Genomic DNA, 20,242 nt, shown 5'->3' on the forward strand with positions numbered 1-20,242 from the left:
TTATAGTGCCTTTCACTACTGATGAAATAAAAAAGTTATGGGAAGACAATGAACCATGGCAAAGGGTGTGTGCTAATTTTTGGGGAGAAATTAATAGCAACTATCCCAAAAGTGATAGACTTAACCTTATAAAGAGAACTTCTTAGATTCTTCCTCGAATTGTATGTGATGCTCCAATAACTGGAGTCCGTACATTTTATAATGATGCTAATAAATTAGAAAAGGCAGGTTACAAATCAGATAAATTGAGTAAGGTTGAAATAAAGCCCTTATAATTCTGTCTAGAAAGCAGAATTATATGCCATTCTTATGGTGCTAAGGGATTTTAAAGAACCTCTTAATATAGTTACTGACTCACAAGATGCAGAAAGAGCTATCTTGTATATTGAAACCGCTGAATTTATACCAGATGATACAGAATTGACTTCATTGTTTATCCAGGTGCAAGACATAATCAGGAATAGGCTTTGTCCTATATACATAGCACACATCCAATCCCATACGGGTCTGTAAGGTCCTCTAGTACAAGGTAATGCAGAAATTAATCAATTATTGATGGGAAGTATGTTGCAGGCCTCGGAATTTTATAAAAAACATCACATCAATAGCAAAGGTTTAAAGAAAGAGTTTTCTATTACATGGCAACAATCAAAGGAAATTATAAAGAGATGCCCTACTTGCTCTTTATATAACCAAACACTGCTACCTGCAGGGACTAACCCAAAGAGTATTCAAAGGAATGAAATCTGGCAGATGGATGTGTTCCACTTTGCAGAATTTGGGAAATTAATATATGTACATCACACCATTGGCACTTATTCAGGCTTTCAATGGGCAACTGCTTTAAGCTCAGAAAAAGCTGATTCAGTGATCACACATATATTAGAAGTTATGGCCATCATGGGTATACCTGCACAAATAAAGACAGATAATGGTCCAGCTTATGTCACTTGGAAAATGAATTTTTTTGCTTATTATAATATTAAGCATGTTACAGGTATACCACACAATCCTACAGGTCAAGCAGTTATAGAAAGATCAAATTGAACTATAAAGGATATGTTAAACAAACAGAAAAGGGTGGAAAATACCCCCAGAAATAGATTGCATAATGCTTTATTAACCTTGGATTTTCTTAACGCTAATGAGAAAGGAACAACAGCAGCAGAAAGACATTGGATAATGGAAAAGTCTGCTGAATTAAATCAACTGGTTTATTTCAAGGATGTGCTGACTTCTCAATGGAAGCCAGGAGATGTGCTCCATTGGGGAAGGAGTTTTGCTCTTATTTCCACAGGAGAAGAAAAATTGTGGATACCATTGAAATTAATAAAGGTTCAATTTGAAGAGGAGAAACCTCTTGGAATGGAGAAATGACATCTCATCCACAATGATGATAATCATACAGGTGGTAAGAAAAACATATAGGATGTGGGCAGGGTTCTGTTCTTATCTTTGCAGGAAAACACTCATCTTCAAAGAATTCAAGGGACCCTGGATGTTTGAATACTGACAGTTGGAAAAATATCTACCCAATAAGGATCATCAAGAAAACCGAAAATGGATCAATATTTTGGGGGTAACATTACTTCTTCCTTCCTCCATTACCCAGAAAGATTGATTCTACCTCAGTCTTCCTTCTGCATTCCAGGTAAGATGCCAAAGTTTAATTCTCCAGAATTAATTATCCAGAAGAGTGATGTGGCTTATTTTAATTTTCCAGACTCTTTAATAATGGCCTGAACTCATGGGAGCTCATTGACTCTAGACCAACACATGGGGAATCTGCATGGGACCCAATAAGGCCCTCTGCATGTGGGCAACAGTTGTGTAGCCTGGACTGTTTGTGGGACCCCTGGCCCTGGCACCAGGATCTATCCTTGGTGCATGTGCTGGCATTTTAGAGCCCATTCCCTATGGGGGAATGCCTTGTTCAGCCTTGAAGCAGGGGGAAGGGTCTTGGTTCTGCCTCAGCTGAAGGTGCCAAGCTTTGTCGACTTTCCATGAGAGGTCTTACCCTTTCTAGGGAATGGATAGGGGTGGGCTGGGGGGGGGGTGAGAGAGGAGGAAGAAAGGGATAGAGGGGGAAGTATGGTTGGTATTTAAAATGAATAAAAGATTATAAAAATGATAATAAATAAAATGTGATAAAAATGAAATAAACAACTTTTGAAATTAAAAAAAAAGAAAAAAAGAAAGAAAACCGAAAATGTTCTGTAAGTATAGATGTTGAGAATATGTGTGTGTGTGTGTATTTATATTTATAAATATATAGAGCTGGTTTTGGAGTTGGACACAGGCTCAGTCCCTCTCTAATTCCAAGCTTGTTGTTAAGAGAAAAGCCCAGAATTTCTGTCTCATGTTAGGAGCCATGATATGGGTCAAAAAGAAAAAAGAATTTAGAATAAAATCTTTAATTTTTTATGTCTATTTCTGTCTTTATCATATCCTTCATTGAATATATATGTCTGTATATGTCTAAATAAATAATTATTAAGTTTTCCACAATGAATAATGAATTTTCCTGTGGTAATCTTTGAAGTTTCTAGGAAGAAGATGGGGCCCCACAACAACTCCACCTGATCGATATGATGTCATGATACTGATAGTTTTGGGTACCAGCTGCACAAGATGGTTCCAACTTGGTTAGCTGAAATGGTACACATCTTTTACAGTGTTCCGGCCAGGCCTCCACAAAATACTCAAGAGACCATTTGAAATCTTACCAGACATTAATCTTGAAACTTAACCAACATTTTACTTTCACAGGACCCCATAGAAAGAACATCGCCCCTATGACAGCTGGAAGTAATTCTAGAAGACAACGTCCCCTCTCCTAGCAAAGTTTGTCCTCAGGGTTAGGGATATCATTTAGGGGTTGATTATAATTGGTATACAGTTGAGGGATGGGGGAAATTTTATAAGCTCAGGGATCTTTTTGTTAAAAAAAGGGGGGTAAAATTGGATGATGGGATAATAGATTGGTTTGTGAGATATTATTTATGGACAATTACATTGGTATAGATTCTCTTATATTGATACAAAGTTAAATAATATTGAATATTGTATGCATGCATGCTTCTACCTCTGTTTAAAACATTTTTTATCTATTGATATATATTTACCATATTGCAGTGGACATTTCTACCTCTGATCAAGATACTCATATATTGTTTACATTTGGAGGTCATTGTCCTCATTTATTGCACAGTTGTTTGTTGTCTTAGTCTAAGTTATATAGGTATTAAGAATTATAGATCAATAGTCATCTATGTTCGTCATACTTATAGTTAGATTAATCAGGTTCTTTAGATACATAGAGATTATATTCTGTATAATAGATAATTTTCAACCACTTCAAAGAACTATAGAAAATGACATTTAAATAACTTAGAGTTCTGTTGAAGTGAGACACAATTGCTCCAGGAAGCACCAATCTATTCCTGAAAGAATGTTGAGCACCAAAGACACTCCACTTGGATCTTGATTTCTTCTTGGCAAAACCGGCCTTTGGGTAAGGAACTGCCCATACTCAACCACTGACAAAATGCCTAGTATCCGGAAATGGATAAGCAGGACTGTCAAATCTTGCCAAGACAGGGTAAGACGGTTTTGAAAAATTTCTTGCCTTTGAAAATAGTCTATCAGTTATTCTAGGCCTTAGCCAAAGTTGGTTGCCTCAACGTTGCTAATGAGACTTTGGGTGATTGTCCAGGTAGCCAGTTGTCTGTCATTTGTTGCACGTTTTGGAAGTTGCTTGATTGCACTTCCTACTCCCTCAAGTAACACTATTTCCCTTCTCAGATCTTTGATGGGGTTGAAGACTAAATAAGTGTAGTTACTTTCCTCTCATGACTTGGCCAAGTTATTTATTATACAGGACTTAAGCTAGTTAGTTGTTCCTATTGTGTATAATCTTGTATTAGGTTTAGAACTCTTTTATTTAAACCAAAGGGGGAGGTGCTGCAGGGACGTTTACAGCTAGTAATTACCTGCCTACTTGGGCATGGACTTTTACACTATATACCTGGATGCAACTGCGGTGTCTGCCCCTTCTCTCTTCCCCAGTGGTTACCGTTTGCTCCTTCGGTTTGTTTTGGATTCCATCCCCATCCACTGTTCAAGCAGAGAATCCTGATTTGTAAGTTTTCCCCTAAAAAAATAAATAACTATCTCTCAGTTCTGAGCTAGTGTGGGATTTCTTTTAAGCATCTAATCTCTCTGCCGTCAGGCCGGGGCTCTAGTAAAGCCAAAATCTTCTTCAGGAGTTGTAGGCCAGGATATGTAGCCCTGGTGGGAGAACTGCAGTCTGGGGTTGTTCCAGGCTTAAAGGCCTTAAGTGGCAGTGGGTGATATCTTATCTGGGGTCCCTAGATCCTGCCTGTGCTCTGGTAAAGCCAAAGTCTACTTCTGAATTTCTACACCAGGATGTAGAGCCCAAGAGAGAGGGTACAATCTGAGGTTCCTAAATCCTGCCTGGCCTCTGGTAATGCTGAAGACTTCTTTCTTCCAAAGTAGTAGGCTGGGATATGGAATCCCAGGGTCAGGGCAGTGCAGTTTGTGTTTGTTCAGAGGGCTTAAAGTGGTTTAGTGGGAGGTGGGTGATGTCATCCCTCAAGTCCCTAGAATCAGCTTGGCCTCCAGTAATGATGCCAGAGTTGTGGGGCTCAGGGTAGGGGATGCAGCTTGGGGTTTATTGGGTGAGTTTTTCTTGTTGTAATTTTAATGGATATACTTTGAATTTTCCCTCAGATTAGAAAGATGCTGGCTTTGGGCTTGCTATATGTTTCATTTATTATGTTGAAATATCTAACACATATTCTTAAATTTTCAAGGGCTTTTATCATAAAGTGATATTGGATTTTGTCCCCATGCCCCCAATTTACTCAGGAGATCTTGTAAAAAGCCTTTTCTAAGATGATCATGTGGTTTCTATCCTTGAGTCTATTCGTGTAATGGATTAAATTTTTTGGCCTGTGTATGTTGAACCATCCCTTAATTTCTAAAATGAAGTCATCTTTCTTGGTGAATAATCTTTTTTATGTGTTCTTGAATATGACTTGTAAATATTTTATTGAGAATTTTATATTTGTGTTTTCCACAGATGAACTGCTGAAAAGATGACTACAGCAAAGAATAGCATTCTATGGTGTTTGGGTAAAATGTTTTGTACATATCTGCTAGGTTCATCTGGTTTATGATGCCATTTAACTCTAGAGTCTCTCTGGATTTTTTTCTAGATGATGTGTCTTTGGATATAATGGGATATTGAAATCACCTGTCATCACTGTGTTGATGTCAGTCTGTGGTCTTAGATGTAATAGTGTTTACTTTATGACATTTAGTGGGCATGTGTTTACTTTATGACATTTAGTGGGCATGTGCTTATTATCTCTGTGCTTAGAATTGTAGTATCCTATTGGTATAATTTTTAAAATGTGATTTAAGTTACCTTCTTCAGACTAATTATAGTTAGAAGATTTTGTCAGATATCAAAATATCTAAGCCTGCTTGTTTCTTGATTTCATTATGTTTGGAATACCATTTTTGATCCTCTTACCCAGTAATGTCTATGCTTTATGGGTAAGTGTGTTTCTTGGAGACAGCAAAAAGAGGGATTCTGTTTTCTAATCCAGCCTGTTAGCCTGCATCTTTTTGTTGGGGGAATTTAGATCATTAGTAATACTAAGACTTATTGAAGAATGTGTATAACTTTCTGTCATTTCATTAATTTTGTTGTATCCTCTTGTCTGAGGATTATTTACTTGATCCTTTTAACATTTTAGGTATGGTTAGCCTTCTCTTCAGACATCAGTATTCTTTCTGGTATCTTCTGTTGAACTATCCTTGGTAGTCATAAATTCCTTTAATCTATTTTTATTATGAAATATTTTTACAAATATTAATTTTCAATTTTAGGGGATAGCTTTGATTGGTATACTAAATAATCTGGTTTGAGTTATGGTCTTTAAGAAGTTGAAATATATCTTCTCAGTTCTGTACTAGCTGGTTTTGTGTGTCAACTTGACACACACTAGAGTCCTCATAGAGTAAGAAGCCTCAGTTGAGGAAATACCTCCATGAGATCCAGCTGTAAGGCATTTTCTCATTTAGTGATCAATGGGGGAAAGCCTCGTCCATTGTGGGTGATGCCATTCCTGGGTTGTTAGTCTTAGGTTCTATAAGAAGGTGGGCTGAAACAAGCCATTAAGCAACTACACCCCATAACCTCTGCATCAGCTCAAGTCTCCAGGATCCTGCCCTGTTTGAGTTCCTGCCTTGACTTCCTTCAGTAATGAACGAAAATGTGGAAGTGTTAAGTCACTTTACTCCCCAACTTGCTTTTTTGGTCATTGCAGCAATAGAAACCCAAATTAAAATAAGGCCCTTCTACCACTAAAGCTTTCTGCAAATAATCAGATGCTATTCCAGTCTACCTTTATAAGTGACTTGACCTTTCCCTCTTGCAGCTTCTGAATAATTAATACTGAGTTTTTAATCTTTTAAATATAATATCTTGTGGAGAATTTAATTTCTGGTCTTGTCTATCTCATAAGGCTCATGCATTTGGATGGTCATTTCTTTCTCTGGGTTTAGGAATTTAAGTTTTTTGATTTTACTTAAGATAATTTCAATGCCTTCACTATGGTATTCTTCTCTTATGCCTATAGGAGGTATTAAGTGTTCCAGTTTCTCTACTTTTTCTTCCATCTCTGACTCTGTGTTTGACAAGATCTATTTTGTTGATGAGACTTTATTGAGGTTTTTTTTTTCATTTTTAGACTCATTCGCATTTGAATTTTCTTAATAATTTGAACTCCACTTTCATGCCTTGGATTAATTCCATTGTTTCATTAATTACTTTGTCTCCTTCAAGTTTTTTTTTGATTATTACTTTGAATTCCTTATCTCAAATGTGTATCTGTTACTTTTATTTCTATGTTGGAATTGGTGCATATGAATTAGGGTGTTGTTTGAGTCTGTCTTTTTTGCTCATGCCAACTTTTCTTTTTTCATAGAAGTGTTTATAATGTTCTAGGAGGAGCTAATTCATAGAAGGGTTGAGTTATTGATCTTTTCTGTCTATCTGGTATTTGGAACCACAGCCTATATCCCAGTTTTTCTGTTTGTCAAATATAGTCTTGTGCCTTTAGTGACCTTTGCCAGGAGCTTCTACCATGTGGGGCCTGGGTATTTAACTCAGGCTGACAAGTTTGGTGGCAAGCACCACTGAATCACGTTGTGGATGCCAGGGTATTTCTTCAACTGACTTAATATAAACATAAAACACGTAGAAAACATAGCATATCTCTCTATTTGTTTTCTGAATTAAAAATACAAATTTGCACAGCCTTTCCTTTACCCCCACAATTTTCCAGTGGACAAATCAAAGATTGTAGCACCACAGATCCCAGTAGATGTGGAGGATTACAAACAGTTGATGGCTAGAAGTCTGGGTACATCATTGAAAGGAAAGCCTGCTTTTGAGAAAAAAAATTCCCATATAGGTATGTTGGGGCAAGTACAGGCCATTACATGGAATTTTCTCTTTGAGACAAATTGGGAAAGCTTTGTTGAGGCATCCCTCAAGAATATATGTACATAAAATTGTGTGTTATCTTTTTTCTTCAAAAAGAAACAAAAACAGTTTACATCACTTCCCTTTAAATCATAATTCAGTTTGCTTTTAGTATATCACAGAGTTAAGCAAACCATCATCACAATTAATTTTAGATAATTTGCATCCTTCAAAAAAGAAACTGTATGGAAACCCAAGCCTGCACAGCATTTCTTTCACACCTATGATTTTCCAGTGAATACACCAAATAGGCTATGGCCATGGACACCAGTTGACACAGAAGAGTTCAAAGAGTGTGGACTAGTGTCCCAGAAAAACCACTAATTTATTGTCAATGAATTTGCCTATTAGGGTTTGTCCCATGAATAAATCATACAAAATTGTTATGAAATAATCTTTTTGTATACTGTGAAGATGTATCACTCTGGTTTAATAAAAGGCTAAATGGCCAATAGCCAAATAGAACTTTGGTGGCAGAGAGAACACTGGGAAAAAGAAAGCAGGGACACCACAAGATGCAGAGCAAGCAGGATTGACAATATAGAGATGAGGTAACAAAGCCATAAGGTAGAAAGTAAATTAACATATATGGGTTAATTTAAGTTATAAGAGCTAATAAGAAATGAGTCTAAGCTACCGGCCAAGCTTTTATAATTAATAATAAATCTTTATGTCATGATTTGGGAGCAGCTGGCTAGCAGGACAGAGAAAGACTAGCTACACAAAATCTTGTTGGCTTTGACTTCTTTCATAGTATATTCTCAAGGTTCACCCAAGATTATCTTATGCATCAGTACTTTATTCCTTTTTGGAGACAAGTAGTGTGGTGGTTTGAAAGAAAATGACCCCAAAGGGAATAGCATTTTAGGAGGTGTGGCTTTCTTGGAGTTGGTGTGGCCCTGTTGGGTTCTTGTGCTTAAGCTACTCCCAGTGTGACAGATAACTTTCTGTTGCCTGTGCAAGATGTAGAACTCTCAGTTTCCTCTTCAGCACCATGTCTGCCTGCATGCCACCATGTCCCACCATGATAATGGATTGAACCTCTGAACTCTAAGCCACCCAATTAATTGTTTTCCTTAATAAGGGTTACCATGGTCATGGTATCTCTTCACAGCAATAGAAATACAAAAACAGAAATTGGTACCAGAGACTGGGGTATTGTAATAGGCCTGACTATGGGTTTATTTGGAGGAATGTGAATTTTGGTACTTTGGGTTATTAAAGAAGTGGAATGCTTTAAGCCCTGCTTAATTGGCCAAACTAGTAGGAACATAAAAGACAGCAGTGCTAAGATTGATTTGAACTGTGGGAGGGGCCTGGTTCAAGATGTTTCAGAGGTAAAAAATTTTAGTATGTTGTCTAGAGATGGTTCTTGTGATATTTTGGTGAAGAAATGTGACAGTTTTTTGCCCTTATCTTAAGAGTCTTCCTGAGGCTCAAATAAAGTTTTGGATTGATTCTATTGGCAGAGGAAATCTCAAAGTAGCCTAGCATTGACTCTGTTGTGTGTTTATTTGTGGTCACTCTAATGAAAACTTATAATGAAAAGGAACAAACTGGTGTGTGGTAGTTTGAAAGAAAATCTCCACTAAAGGGAGTGGCACTATTAAGAGGTATGGCCTTGTTGGAGGAAGTGTGTCACTGTGGAGGTGGGCTTTGAGAATTTGTATCAGCTTAAGATACCAGCTAGTGTCTCAGTATACTTCCTATTGCCTAAAAGTCAAGACACTTAGCTACTTCTCTAGCACTATGTCACACCATAATGATAATGAACTAAACCTCTGAAAATATAAGAGACTCTAACTAAATGTTTGTCCTCTATAAAAGTTGCTGTGGCCATGGTATTTCTTTATAAAAATTGCCGTGGCCATCATCTCTCTTCACAGCAATAGAAACCCCAACTAAGACACTGAGCAAGAGAAAGGTGTACAAAATATACAATTTGAAGAGAAAAGGAACAGCAGAAAATGGAATGGAGCTACATCCTGTTTTCAAGGAGATAAACAGATTAAGAAATGGAATAAAAGGATTGGTGACCTCAGGGCAAGATCCTACCCAGCTAAATTTCTAATTTGTGAAAAGGAATTAAAGAAACATTTATAGTCAGGTGTTATAGTGCATGCCTTTAAGTATATCATTCAGAGGGCAGAGAATGACAGATCTCAGAGTTTGAGACCAACTTTGTCTATAGATCTAGTTTTCAAACAGCCAAGCTTAGGCAGTGAAGGAAGTCATCAAAACAGAAAGCTTTTGAAGATGTAATTGAATGAGCAGTCCATGTTCCAACCTCAGTACGCAGCAGAACTTGGCAGCTTTAGCCACATGGTTCTGGCTTTAGAGTCAAGAACAGGAGGATAAATGAGTTATGGAATCTCCCAGTGTGACTAAGGAAATCTGCTGAGTCCAAGTATGTATCAGGAGTGTCCCTGAAAGGAGGCCAGGAGAGGCCATTGCAGGAAGCTGTGAAGTTGAAGCCTGGATACCCTCGGGTGCTGTGGGAGCACATTCTGCTCCTTCAGCCAGTAGCCTTTAAGATACCAGCCCACGTGGTCGTGGTCTCTTATACTATTTATGCTGATGTAAAGTGTGCGTCAGGCCTCTTTTAGAGGTTGTTGATTATTACTTGTATCAGGTAGATGGTTGGGGTCTATACTATGTTTGTTCTAAAAAAGGGATAATGGTAGAGTGAATACTTGTGAGCTATTATTTATGCATAATTTACATTGATATAGTTTTTGTATATGGATACAAATTCAAATTACAATATTTGTATACCTATGCAAAGTTATTCTGTCAGATTGTATATATGCATGCTTCTACCTCTGTTTAGGATATTTTGTATATTGATACAACTTTTAGAATATATTCTCATACTGCATTATATATTACTCCTACCTCTGATCAAGATACTTATACACTGTTTACATTTTGAAGTTATTGTCCTCATTTGTTGCACATTTGTTTACAGATTATTTAATATAGTGACATAAAGTTTGAGTCTTTAAGTTATACAGATATTAAATATTATAAGTCAATAGTTGTTCATGTTTGTTGTATATACAGTCAGATCAATTAGATTCTTTACATACATAGGGAATGTATTCTGTCTAGATAGGTAATCTTCAACAGCTTCAAGGATAGGTGGAACATGGCACTTAAATAACTTAGGGTTCTACTGACATGAGACATGATTGCTCCTGACAGCACCAATCTACTCCTGAGAGAATGTTGAGCACCAAAGACACTCCACTCAGAGTTTGTTTACTTCTTGGCACAATTGGCCTTTGAACAAGGAACTGCCCATACCTCAGCCACTGACGAAGTACATGGTATCAGGAAATGGATAAGCAGGACACAAGGAAAACCACTGTCAAATCTTGTCAAGACAGGATAAGATGGTTCTAAAAAGTTTCCTACTTCTAAAAATGGTCTGTCAGTTATGCTAGGCCTTAGCCAAAGTTGGTTGCTTCAGTGTTGCTAATGAGACTTTGGGTAATTGCTCAGGTAGCTAATTGTCTCCATCTCGCTTTGGAAGGTGCTTGATTGCACTTCCTGCCTGCTCAAGTAATATTATCTCCCTTCTCAGGCCTTCAAAGGGGTTGAAGATTAGATAGTCATAGTTACTGTCCTCTTATGATCTAGCCAAGCCATTTCCTATACAAGACTTAGACTCCTTACGATAGAATGTTCATTAAAACATTTAGCAAACGTTCCTTGCTTAATATTATTTATGCTGGCTGTAATTCTAATCTTATACTTGATATCTGTTCCTAGTGTATATAGTTTTGTATTGGGTTTGGAACTCTCTTATTTAAACAGAATGGGGAGGTGCTGTGGGACCACATTCTGCTCCTTCAGTCCATAGCCTTTAAGATATCAGCCCATTTGGGCATGGTCTCTTATACTATTTATGCTGATGTAAAGAACGTGTCTGGCCTCTTTTCCAGCTGTGAGATTTGGTTGCTGTTCCCAGTTCCAGCAAGAACATTGTGATCTGTGGGTCTACCCCTAAATAAATAACCTTCTATTATTCTCAATTCTGAGCTAGTGTGGGATTTCTTGTAAGCGTCCTTCTTCACTTGGAGACCCCATGATGTTGGAGATATCAGAGTCATGGAATAATTGCTGAGGAGAGATGCTAATAGGGAGTGGAACCAATTCAAGAGAAAGAAATGTGTTGCAGTCAACAAAGTTGAAAGGAGTTGGAGATCTGAAGAGCATTTTGACATCAGATGTGAAGATGCAGTTTAGAGTTTGCCCAGTGGTTTTTGATCTTGTTTTGTTCCAGTATTTCCTCACTATGCTCCCTTCCATACATTTTGGAATGATAAGGTATATCCTATGCCATTATATGTTGGAAGTATGTAATATACCTTTTTGATTTTTACAGGGGATTACAGTTAAGAGATTGTATGAATCTCAGAAGAAACTTTGAACTTTATACTTTTAAATAAGTTTGAGATTGCTATAGAACTTTTGAAGTTTGACTGAATGCATTTTTACATTATGATATGGGTTCAAGCCTTTACAGAGTGGTATGTGATGTTTTAAAAGAAAATGTCCCCCAAAGGGAGTTGAACTATTAGGAGGTATGGCTTTGTTAGAGTAGGTGGGGCCTTGTTGGAGGAAGTGTGTCACTGTGGGGGTGAATTTTGAGGTCTCCTATGCTCAAGCTACTCCCAAGGAAAGACTAATCCCTGTTGTCTGTGCAAGATGCAACTCTCAGCTCCTTCTTCAGCACCATATCTGCCTGCATGCTGCCATGTCCCACCATGATAATAGGCTGAACCTCTGAACTGTCAGCTACACAGTTAAATGTTTTCCTTTATAAGAGTTGCTGTTGTCATGATCTCTTCACAGCAATGGAAACCATAACTAAGACAAGTAGCATGTTGTATCAATTCACATTTTATTTATTTATTCATGAGTTAAGAGACATTGATCTGTTTTCACCTTAGAACAATTATGAATATTGTGACTCTTCTTGTAAAAGTGCTTTCTGTGTTTAACTAAAAATTTACTCCTTAAAGCCAATGATGGGGAGTAGATAGTTCTTATTCATATAGGACAGATGAGGAAACTGAGACTCGGAATATGTATACCACCTGCCTTGAGCTCTATAATTAGGGTCTAGGATTGGAACCCAGGATGTGAGGAAAAGCACAAGAGAAGCAGGAAACTCCAGTGTAGGGCTGGGGATGGAAGGGGAGCCTGAGTTTGAAGCAGGACACAGGGACCTGGAGGTTCATGCAGCACAGGCAAGGATACAGGAGTTGTTTCTGATGACGTTCAGAGACAACACTTTAATGGCTTGTAGGACCCATGAATTCAATTTCTTTCATTGCAGACTGAAAACACCTTAAACGGATGTTCTAGCATCAATTTAGTAAAGTAGGAAAAACATTTTCCAGAGCAGGGGATGTGGGCCCTCCTCCTTTCTAACATTCACATCCTGGGTACCCAGAACACTCTGTGCTTAACACAAGATATGTACTATACCCACAGATTAATTATGGGAATATACCATAGGTCCTGAAAATTAAATTTGTGATTTCCACATAAGCTTTTGACCTATTATACTTCAATGATATTTGCCTATCAAGTGGCATAAAAACCTGTGTTATTTAAAATAAAGTTTAAGAAGACACATCTTACTGAATATATGTAGTAACAAAAGAGTAGCAGTTTTGCATGATTTCAGTTCAATTATACTATAATGTAACTCACAGTGTGAAAGAGAGGGATTATGCATTGAACTACAGTAAAATCCCAAATACATTTGCTTTAAAAAGTATTTTTGCTCACTCTTTGATAATTTAATACATGAATGTAATGAATTTTGATACTGTCTAACCCATACTTCTTTCCCTAACTCTTTTCACACTTCACTTGGTATCCTCCTTTTTTTATTTTAATGACTCATCAAAGTAAAATTTATGTTGCCAATATACTCCTGGGTGTAAGATCATCTTCCGGCTTAGATGATTTTCAATTTCATCTTCATTTCAGCTTCTGTTCTCATCAATGTTTATATCTTTTTATTGAATTCAGTTTCAAATCCCTAATTGTCTTCATCATTTCATTCATCTGTGTATTTGTATTCTCTTGGCCATTACTTGTTTATTATTATTCTCTTGGTGTTTTGTGAATGTTTGATTTTATTTTTAATTCCCTGAATTCTTTGATGAAAATTCTAATTGTTCATTAAAATTCTGTGTCCTGGGGGCTCATTTAGGTAGTGCTTATTAGATAATACTTCTAATAGGACTAATAAATGTGATGGTACACATGCTTTCTTAGCCATTTATATTATTTTTGTTGTTGAGATTTGACCTGGGTATGTACTCCTTCCTTTGGAGTGTCTTTGATGTGCTATCAGTCCTTTCTTAGACTGGGCTACTGCAAGAGCTGTTATTACCTGAACTACGCACAGGTGAAGCTGGTAGATGAGCTGTTTAGTTGAATCAGGCAAAGAAGTCTCCCAAACCACAGGTCTGAAGCTAGGTTTGTGGGCACAGAGATGGCAGCAAGCAGAGGTAGAAATGGAAAAGGGAAGAAGTGTCTCATCAGTCAAAGTTGGCTCCTAAACAAAGCAGGTTTGAAGACCAACAATCTGGACCTCAGTCTGTGGGTGTAGGAGATGGCCACAGGCAGGGGGCAATGGAGTATGGGAAAAAGAAGAAATGACTTACTGGGCAAAGGTAGCTCACAAAGAGGGCTCCTAGGCTATGGTGCTGGAAAAAGGCTTGTGAGTTGGCAGATAGCTTTGGGTTAGAGGAAGGGCAGGGATATGGAAGATACTTGGTACATATTTCTCATGACTATTAATATCTAGTTCTTTTGTCTCTGCTGCCTTGAAGTTGTATGAGCCACGTGAACATTTTTTGTTCCTTTGCTCTATAACTGGAAAGCAAAAGCCCAGAATGTTAGTGAGCTGAGAAACACGCTTGGGTTATCTCTTGACGTGAAAATTATAAAAGCATGTGTTGAGATGGAGATATAATAAAGTAGACATAGCTCATAGTTGCCCTGGGATGCCCTCTGAATCTATGGCAGAATTTTCATGAACAAGAGATAAGCTCCTGTATGTTATGCCACTGACATATTTGCGATTATCAGTTACCACAGTACAGCCAAACTGATTCTAATGACACAGAGATTTTCTTCACTCTTAATTACTTTGTTCTATGAATACCTTAAGGCTCTTATTCACTACAGTCCTAGTCCATCCTTATATATCAACATTAAGCCCTGGATGATTTGTGGGATTGAGATATTTCAGTTACTTTAACATCTTTTTAATATCCTTATTGCAGCTTACCAACCCGTGTCCCAGAATGCCGACTTAGGATATGTGGATTGAATATAGTGTAACTGACAGGACTGGAGAGATCCATAGCTATTGCAGAGAGAGATGTAGTCTGGGACAGGAACTTACTTTAAATGACACATTTTTTTGGAAGCCTCTAATTTTTGGTATAGAGTAAATGTGGTAGTAGCATCTGAAGACAAGGACCACTCTATGCCAATTCCTCTTTCTGCTTTCTTATACATAGATGAGACACAATTATCTATATGATGCTAATAGTCCACTGGAGAAGGTCACAAGAGCTAAGTATGATATACAACTAGAACAGTTTGCTTCTTAAGTCTGATCAATTGTGTTATAAATAAATTGAGTCAGGCAGAAATATTATTCTGCTGTTGATAGGGCTTCAAGGGGCACAACACAGGATACTCTTATTTTGTACATTTGGAATTGGCAAGTACAGTCTTGGACAAGCAAGATCTACCTCAAAAGTACCACAGCCTTGTCAGGAAGATGTCTCTGGGAGTCAGGGGGTAGGTGAATATGAATAAGGAAAGCCCTAATGATCCAAAAGCCAGTGGGCTAAGAAGCAAAGTGGTGGCATAACTGAAACAGTGAGTGACAAAAAGCAAAGTCCACCCCGGAGACCTTGGCTCTCTGACCACTAGTTCTTGGTTCTGGAGACAAAAAATATCTGCAAACTGTGGATGGTTTTGTTTGTTTTTCATGGCTGTAATGAAAAATATAAGAGATGGGTCTACTAATGACTGCACAGAATAATATTCATATACTTGTTGATTTATTCCACATTCTTGTCTTCCCTTGAGCCAACAACAACTTAAGACAAGAGACTCTTAAATCAGTTTCAGGGGAGGCAAGGAAATTTCAGAGGGTACATAGTCCTAGCCAGTCACTTTTAGCCTCTGTCTTCCCCTGTCAAATCCAGGTTAATAAACTCATTGTTGTTTGTCTTCCCACTTCTAAAGCTCCAAGAAGGTAGTCTAGGAAGACTGAAACCAGATATTGCCCACTTTGTAAAAAGTAATTACAATTTAATCCTGGAATCCGGGGAAGCTGGGAATTGGTCATACAGAAAAAAGAATGGAGAGTTGAAGGACCCAGGTAAAAGGGACAGGGTAGTGACAGTAGAAGGGGATAAAAGAGAAGACAAAAGATATGGACAAAAGCAAGTTAGAAAAGGAATTTTTGAATTATCACTTTTAAAATGTTTAAGTGTAGGAGGGAACTTCCTAGGCCTGCATGAATAGAGTTCAAGCTTGAGATATTTTTGAGAAACTGCCTAGAGTCTTTCAGTAAATAAAAATCTTATATGTCCTATCACTCTGGAGCAAGGCTGTGAGACATTTTTACTCATGTGGACTCTGACAGGCAACAATACGTGTTATATGTAGGCCTAGAAGGAAACAAAGTATATGTACACACAGGCAATAAATAACAAAGGAAATAGTGAGAGCCCTATACCCACGCAAGGACAATTAAAGAAAGTCTATTTTTAAGGAGATACGTTCACAAGTTTTAAGAAGGAATCTGGAGTGGGAGATTTCTAAGTGTTACAGCCTTTGGCTACATTAAAAATGAAAAGTTGAGCTGTTACAAATACCCAGGATGGATATTAAAACTGCAGATACAAGGAAAATGAGCAACATTAGGAATGGGCCCTTAGATTTTAGTAAAGTACCAGCTAAAATAAAAGACAGTCCTATCTATAAAACATTTTAAGTGCTCATGGCTACAGGTTTGATCTCCGTTCTTGTCTTCTGCTCTTCCAGAAATGATAGAAAATGTTTCCCAATAACCCATGGAATGCTTGGGAAATGAAATAGCAGCATAAGCAACTCACAATAGCTGGAGCAAGTAACCTCACACCACACAAATTGCCTTTATTTTGCAATTGGCCACACACATACACACCACACAACACACACACACACACACAAATGGCACGGCTGTGCCTGAGAGTCTTTTTACTTCTTTTATTGAACTCCATAAATATTTTCATAAGGCTTTATGTCATTACAACATCATTTTTGTTGTTATTAAACATTTCCAAATACACAATTTTGACACTTGTTTGACAGGGTCAAACAGTCAGATAACAGAAGAAAAGAATCAGCTGGCGAATGCAGAGCAGCAGGGGTAGTCAAAGTCACTGGTGCCCATCTATTCACCCAGCCCACCCACCCCCAAGCACTAAAATAGCACTAGTTGGCTTCATACTAGAATTGTTAGAACTCTCATGTTGCTGTCCTTAATAGATCAATTAAAGATATACACATAGAAAGAGGATGAGAGAAGGAGAGAAAAATTGTATTTCTGTATTAGGACCTCCCTGCAGTAGAACTCATAGAACACACTGGCCAAACCCTTTTGGAAAGAAAATTCAGGCCTCATTGTGTCAAGGAAAGGGGAATACAGGGCCATGCAGAAATAGGAGAATTATAGAATTTGGGGGGATGGATAACAAGGCTATGGGGATACAACAGGTTTAGATATTGAGTCCAGGTGATTTATGGGTTTCCCTTTGGGCTACTGGCCACTGATCTACTTTGAGCCATAAGTGTGGGGGTAGGGTGGGGCATTCAAATCAAAGGAGAGCTGAATTATTAGTGCCTTCACAAATTACTACATATTGCAAGGCTAGTGGACTGGATGGAGAAACAGGATGATGAGAGGTGATTCCCCTGATCCCGTAGCCTTGAATGTTAGAAGGGGCAAGAGAATGACAGGGTCTGGCCAAAAGATAATACAGACCTAGCAACATTTCAAAGCTACTCCTCGGTGTGCCTGCAATTCCTGGAGAAAGTTGCCAAGGCCAAACCTAATGAGGATGGGCAGGGAGTAGGAAAAGAAGGTACACTAAGGGAGGCCTGCACAGGAAGTGAAACCTCTTGCAGTTTGCCAAGGGAGAACATTGTTATCTAGGTGCTAGATACCAGATTTCTTGCCATGGGGCTTAAGTAGCTCTGTCATGTGCAGTCCAATGTCTGACCAGTCCCGAGCCCTGGTCTCTTGCTAGCTAGCCTTGATAACTGTTAAGTCTGATTTAAATGGAAGCTTCATCAATTTGTAATTTGTTTTCCAAAGGGGAAAGATTCGCAAGCTCGGTAGGGCTTAGTCTAGGTCAGGAAGCACAAAGGGGTACCCAGTCCAGCTTGACTGAAGACCTCATACAGCTATGGCTGCTGCTTGGTAAGCTTAGGCCCCTTCATGACGAAGTCTTCCTGTGAGGTCCAGGACAGACTCAATCTGCAGATTCTGGATAGGGTGGGTTTCTCACTTCTTTATGTCATCTTATCCTCACTATCCAAGCTCTATCCACACAAAGGGCTACATGACGAGGAAGAATGCATACTTCTGTACTCATGGGGATTCTGATTTCTGTGGGGAAAGCTCTGATCAAATGGAAGGCCTGCTAAGAATTAACTTCAGTGTTCGGCCTCAATCTTATTTCGCAGAGGTAAAGCAGTCCTAGGCTTCTTTATCACTTACCTCAGTTGCACTGGGATGGGAGTATGTCAGCAACAAGGCCTACTTCGAGTGCCAGAATGGCTTTAATTATGCCAATACTCACAATCCTCTACCAGGAAGACAGAGTAAGGGCAAGAATGGAGACAGAGAAGATTATCCATGCAATCTGCTAACGACTGGGAATGTTTCTCATAATTTAAGTGGTAGTAATTACAGGTATATTATCTTGAATCAAGCCTGTCTCTTTCCCTGATAGTCCCCCATCTTTCCCTGTATGAAGTTATCATCAATCTTGAACTCTTTTCAGGTTAATCTGAAGGTAACTAATGATCTTGGTCAAGCAGATTTTGTCTTGAACCCCTCCATAAGCTTCTAACTGTGATGCCTTAAGAATCTGAAAAAATAGAAGCAGGGATGACCAGAACACTAAAATGACTGCTATATAGGGTGTCCCACCTGCCACCTACCTATTAGGTATGGGTTGTGGGGCTGGAGATAAACCTCTTCCTCAGGAGGCAGAGTCTCAATTTCATGGCTTCCAGTTTAGCTAAACCTTCCACCTAGGGAAGAGACAGGCTGAACAGTAGGCTCATAATAAAGGGCACTTTAAAAGGAGACTAATGGGTCCAAAATAACCCTTAGATGAAAACATTCAGTGACTTAGCAGTGCTGTTACATGGGGATCCTCAATGCTAGAAGAAATCATCTAAATAAAAAATATCCCCAACAGAAGCCTTCTCTAGCCTCATTACATTCTTCTATTCCTTAATTTCTGTTTGGTTTTATATCCTTCCCAATACCTAAAACAGTGAAAGCAATAGAAATACCAAGCAGATAAGTCACAGGGCACAACAGAGCATGTCTAGACTGGCACAACTGTGGACACAGGATGCGGGAAAAAGGCTGTTGGTATAACCGCAGGGCTACAGGAACATTTGCATATGGTTGCATGAGGGACAGGAGATGGGAATCTTCCCCTTCTCAGTGGAAAGTGACAGAGTAAGAAATAAAATTCCAAATCCACCACATAAATTAAATGCAAAAGTTATCAGCATCAGTATCATCAGGGAAGGGAAATAAAACAAGGCAAATACTCTATGGTAGTAATGACAGGTCAGTGAACCAGTAGAGCAAATAGGTTACCTTAACAGGAAAAAGAACAAAGAGAAATTCAATTTCTGAAAGAAAGGGGGAGGAGAACAAGGTTAAGAACTAAAAATTTTAAGAAGTGATCACATGTTTGGAAGTCAGTGGTACTTCTTACCAATTACAGATTTCAATTTCCCAAAACAACAGAAAATGGTTTTGGTCCTTCTCTGTGTGTGTATATGTATGTATGTGTGCATGCATATGTGCACACATGCCCACACACACGTGAATACTTAAAGGTCTATGTGTGCGTGTGTGTGCCACACACACACACGCACACACACACACACACATACACACATATATATATATAAATTTTCAACAGTGCTTCTCCGAAAAAAGGTCCATCTATAAATATAATTTTATTTATTTTAAAATTATCTGCCTTCCTACAGGTATTATTTTTTGAAGGGGGTTAACCTACTGAAGTTTTGCCAGAATGGTGACTGACTGCGCTTCGGTTCAGCGAACTCAAAGACTTGAGACTGAGCGATGCCATCGGGAACCAGGTACTGACCCTGGTTTAACGGGTCCTGTGGTGGTGGGTAAGAAGGAGGAACTGAGCGGGCAGAGTTGACACCTAGAACACACAGGAGATGAAAAGGAAAGAGTATGCGTTCAGTACCAGGTGCATTCTCAAATTAATCAATGACCCCTCACAGTATACTAGTTTTGAGAGTTTTACCTGCTGACATACAATATCCCTAACCCCCAAG

General features: G+C 38.4%; 1 protein-coding gene across 12 annotated transcripts in view; it reads right to left on the reverse strand.

The window, feature by feature from the left end:
* Positions 1-16,875: 16,875 nt before the first annotated feature.
* Arhgef9 (Cdc42 guanine nucleotide exchange factor 9) overlaps positions 16,876-20,242 on the reverse strand; it is a 308,119-nt gene continuing 304,752 nt past the window's right edge. For 9 of the 12 annotated variants that reach the window (XM_057759313.1, XM_057759302.1, XM_057759306.1 and 6 more), the window contains one exon: positions 16,876-20,106. In XM_057759313.1, coding sequence (XP_057615296.1) covers positions 19,925-20,106 — 182 coding nt within the window. In that variant the 3' untranslated portion in view covers positions 16,876-19,924. The remainder of the gene's footprint in view (positions 20,107-20,242) is intronic. The other 3 variants (XM_057759312.1, XM_057759309.1, XM_057759307.1) reach the window with 2 other exon arrangements.

Source organism: Chionomys nivalis, chromosome X (assembly GCF_950005125.1).
Source record: "Chionomys nivalis chromosome X, mChiNiv1.1, whole genome shotgun sequence".
Taxonomy (NCBI): domain Eukaryota; kingdom Metazoa; phylum Chordata; class Mammalia; order Rodentia; family Cricetidae; genus Chionomys; species Chionomys nivalis.